At 52.5% G+C, this 3864-nt stretch overlaps 1 protein-coding gene across 1 annotated transcript in view; it reads left to right on the forward strand.

The window, feature by feature from the left end:
• Positions 1–3629, forward strand: part of PDIA4 (protein disulfide isomerase family A member 4) — a 24443-nt gene extending 20814 nt beyond the window's left edge. The window contains exons 8-10 of the mRNA XM_003792066.3: positions 816–972; positions 1481–1714; positions 2406–3629. Coding sequence (XP_003792114.1) covers positions 816–972; positions 1481–1714; positions 2406–2821 — 807 coding nt within the window. The 3' untranslated portion in view covers positions 2822–3629. The remainder of the gene's footprint in view (positions 1–815; positions 973–1480; positions 1715–2405) is intronic.
• Positions 3630–3864: the final 235 nt, after the last annotated feature.

Consider the following 3864-nt stretch of genomic DNA (forward strand, 5'->3'; position numbering starts at 1 on the left):
CCTCAGCCTCCCAAGCAGCTGGGACCACAGGCACCCGCCACAACGCCCGGCTATTTTTTGGTTGCAGCCGTCGTTGTTGTTTTGGCAGGCCCGGGCTGGATTCGAACCTGCCACCTTAGGTGTATATGGCTGGCGCCTTAGCCACTTGAGCCACAGGCACTGAGCCGCACCTGCCACATCTGACAATAACATCCCACAAACAGCCTCCTGATCCAGCCATTAAGTGCTGTGCTGTTGCGCCTGTCCCAGGACCACCAGTGCCACTGTGCCTCTCCACAGCCTCTGGCTTCTCTCAGCTCGGTCTGGCTCCAGAGTCTCCTTTGAGGCAGTGTTGATGTAACATGGGGTTTCTCCAGGTAGAACACGAAGCTTTGCTCGGCCACTTCCTAGCCATGTGAACTTGGCTCCCCTCACTTGTCCTGTGTCCTGTGGGCCTTGCAGGGCTGTTGTGAAGGTTGGGGGCTGAAGGTGGGAAGTTCTGCACAGCTCCACCCATGTAAGCGGCTGCCGCCATCCAAGCTGTCCAAGAGCCAGGCCTTCACTGGGCTCAGTGAACCTAGACCCCCCAGGAAAGGGCATAGGGTCTCCCTTTGCCCCAGGAACCACTTAAGTATTCACTGGAGGGAAGGGGGCCCAAAGGGCAGCAGGGGACTACTGGGGTGTGCTTGAGTGAGTGTCACCTCCTGAGACTGATCCCTTAGATACCTCCACTTCTGAGTCACTTCCATACACATGTCTGTGGTGCACTCACTGACAGTGCCAGCTGGCCCCTTTCCTGTTGGGGCCCACTGTCACTTGTCCCCTCTTTGAAGCAGGGTTCTACAGAGGGGTCAGCCATCAAGGACTATGTGGTGAATCACGCCTTGCCCCTGGTGGGCCACCGCAAGACCGCCAACGATGCCAAGCGGTACAGCAAGCGCCCCCTGGTGGTGGTCTACTACAGCGTGGACTTCAGCTTTGATTACAGAGCGGGTGAGTGGCCCTCTGTGCCTGGGCTGGGGCACAGACCCACGCATTTAGAAATCTTGCCCCAGGGCCCTGGCAGGGTGGTGGCTCAGGTGTGTGTTTTTATTTTTAATCATCGTTTCAGGGTTATGTTTCCTCCTGTTTTTTGTGACTACTTTTTTTTCTTTCCCTTTTTAGCAAGAAGGGAGCTTAGAGCCAAGTCCAGCTCCTCTTAAAGTTGAGACTTAGAGGTACTCAGAGGCTGCAGGGCTAGGACTAGACCGGCCTCTACTTCAGGCAGGCACTCCGGCTGTGCCACCTGGGCTCAGGCCTCATGGAGCCCCTGGGCTCACAGCGTGGTCCAGCGCTAACAAAGTGTGGCTTTTTGAGGAATGCTTTTCTCATGATTAAGGTAAATCCAGAGTTTGTGCCTTGTCAGAACATCAGTGACAGAATCTTAGGTTTCACCTCGGACTCTAAGCTGGAGCTATTGCTCTGCTTAGCCACTTGGCTCACAGCCCTTGGTCCATTTCAGCTACTCAGTTTTGGCGGAACAAAGTCCTGGAGGTGGCCAAGGACTTCCCTGAGTACACTTTCGCCATTGCTGACGAGGAGGACTACTCTACGGAGGTGAAGGACTTGGGGCTCAGTGAGAGCGGGGAGGATGTCAACGCAGCCATCCTGGACGAGAGCGGGAAGAAGTTCGCAATGGAGCCAGAAGAGTTTGATTCCGATGTGCTCCGCGAGTTTGTCACAGCTTTCAAAAAAGGTGAGCCAGGACTGAGGTCTCCCCTCAGCAGCTGTTGTCCTGGGCAGGCGGTGTGGCATGTGGTGCTCTGGCCACAGCCACCAGGTCCCCCAGGTCAGCCGGCAGCTCCCTGCCAGCCTGCTACATGTGGGGCTTTCTGACATCGTGTCCAGGGAAGGGCCAAGGGTGTCCCCAAACTCCAAACCACCAAGACAACTTTAGAAGTTTTGGAACAATTGGAAATTGAGACTTTAAATAGAGTATCTCTGTGGATCTTGGTTGAGGAAATCACCCTCGCTATCCAGAGCCGGCCAAATTCTGGGCCGGTCACATTGTTCTGATGCCTGCTTTTGGGGGCTTCTCCCCACCGTGGTTCACAGGCCCTCAGGCCCAGCTTTCAAAACTCCTTGTCACTGGGTAGTGCCTCTCCCTGGACAGGACCAAATGGCCCACTAGGCCTGGAGTAGGATCTCCCAGCACCTTCTGTGGCTTTTATAGCAATGGGGAGAGAGGAAGATAACAGCCAGAGAAATAAACTGCCTATTGATAGGGTGGGGCTATTGCAGACAAGGTCCTCCCTGTCCTGGCAGCATGTGACTCTCCCCCTCTGACTACCCCGTCCTCCTGTTTGGCTGCCTGGTTAAGAGAGGGCCACCAGGGTGTGGGCTTTTTCAGCACTAACACTGGCTCCCCTGCTTGCTTTCCTTGGCAGGAAAACTAAAGCCCATCATCAAATCCCAGCCAGTGCCAAAGAACAACAAAGGGCCAGTCAAGGTCGTGGTAGGGAAGACCTTCGACTCCATCATGATGGACCCCAAGAACGATGTCCTCATTGAGTTCTATGCACCATGGTGCGGGCACTGCAAGCAGCTGGAGCCTGTGTACACCAGCCTGGCCAAGAAGTACAAGGGCCAGAAGGGCCTGGTCATTGCCAAGATGGATGCCACCGCCAATGACATCACCAGTGACCGATACAAGGTGGAGGGCTTCCCCACCATCTACTTTGCCCCCCGTGGGGACAAAAAGAATCCAATTAAATTTGAGGGTGGAGACAGAGATCTGGAGCATTTGAGCAAGTTTGTGGAAGAACATGCTACAAAACTGAGCAGGACCAAGGAAGAGCTTTGAAGGCCTGGAGGTCTGCAGAGGGTGGGAGGCACCCCGCACACCGAAGCTTCCAACAGTGGCGGCTGGGGCGCCCGTGAGAGCAGGCTGGCCAAGGCCAGTAGCCCAATGGCAGTATCACAATATTTTTTCTTTTGGTATTTCACCTCATGCTCTGAATACTGAGTATCCATGAATGACTTGGTAGTTTAGTCCAGATTTTTATGGAGGATACATCTATTTTTATCATTAACTGGGATTTGGTTTTTAGGGATTTTTTTTTTCACCTTTTACTTCCTTTGCTGTTTCCTCAAAGCAGACAAATTGAATGTCCTTTGTGTGAAAATGCTTTTTTTTAATTTAAAGTTTAAAAAAACCTTTGCGTAATCATGTTGATTTTTGCCCTTTATTTTATTGCTGTCTAGGGAATTGTTAGTGTAAGAAGATTGGATTACTATTACATGTTAGTTTTGGCTTATTCCTGTTACTGAATGAAGTAAGAATTGTCCCCAAGCACCCTGCTGGGGATGGTATTTCTGTCTGACTTGTGAGCTGTCCACGCATCCAGGGAGAGGCTATGCCCCCAGACAGAACCAGGTTTCACCATTCCAGTTTCCGGCAAACCAAGGGCCAGGTGGAAGGGCATCGTCCAGGGTACTCCAGACCTAGTTCAGCTTTAGGGAGGGGCCACCCTCTACAGTAGCCCCCCACCACTCACCACTTCACACCCCTCAGAGTTGGGGTAGAAAGGGCCTCAGACACAGATACTTCAGGGTAGTAGAAGAGATAGTGCAGGCTGTCATCATGGAATAAAAACATTATTAAAAATGAACCTTAGTAAGTAAACATCCACTGTGTGTTGGGAGCCTGGAGCTGGGTGGAGCTGAAGCTGGAGACAGTCTCACTTTGTCATCCTTGGTAGAGTGCTGTGGCATCACATCTCACAACAACCTCAGACTCTTGGGCTTAAGTGATTCTCTTGCCTCAGTCTCCTGAGTAGCTGGGACTATTGGTGCCTGCCACAATGCCTAGCTATTTTTTGTTGCAGTTTGGCCCGGGCCGGGTTT

This window comes from Otolemur garnettii, unplaced genomic scaffold (assembly GCF_000181295.1).
Source record: "Otolemur garnettii isolate 467f Iridium unplaced genomic scaffold, OtoGar3 scaffold00053, whole genome shotgun sequence".
Lineage (NCBI taxonomy): Eukaryota > Metazoa > Chordata > Mammalia > Primates > Galagidae > Otolemur > Otolemur garnettii.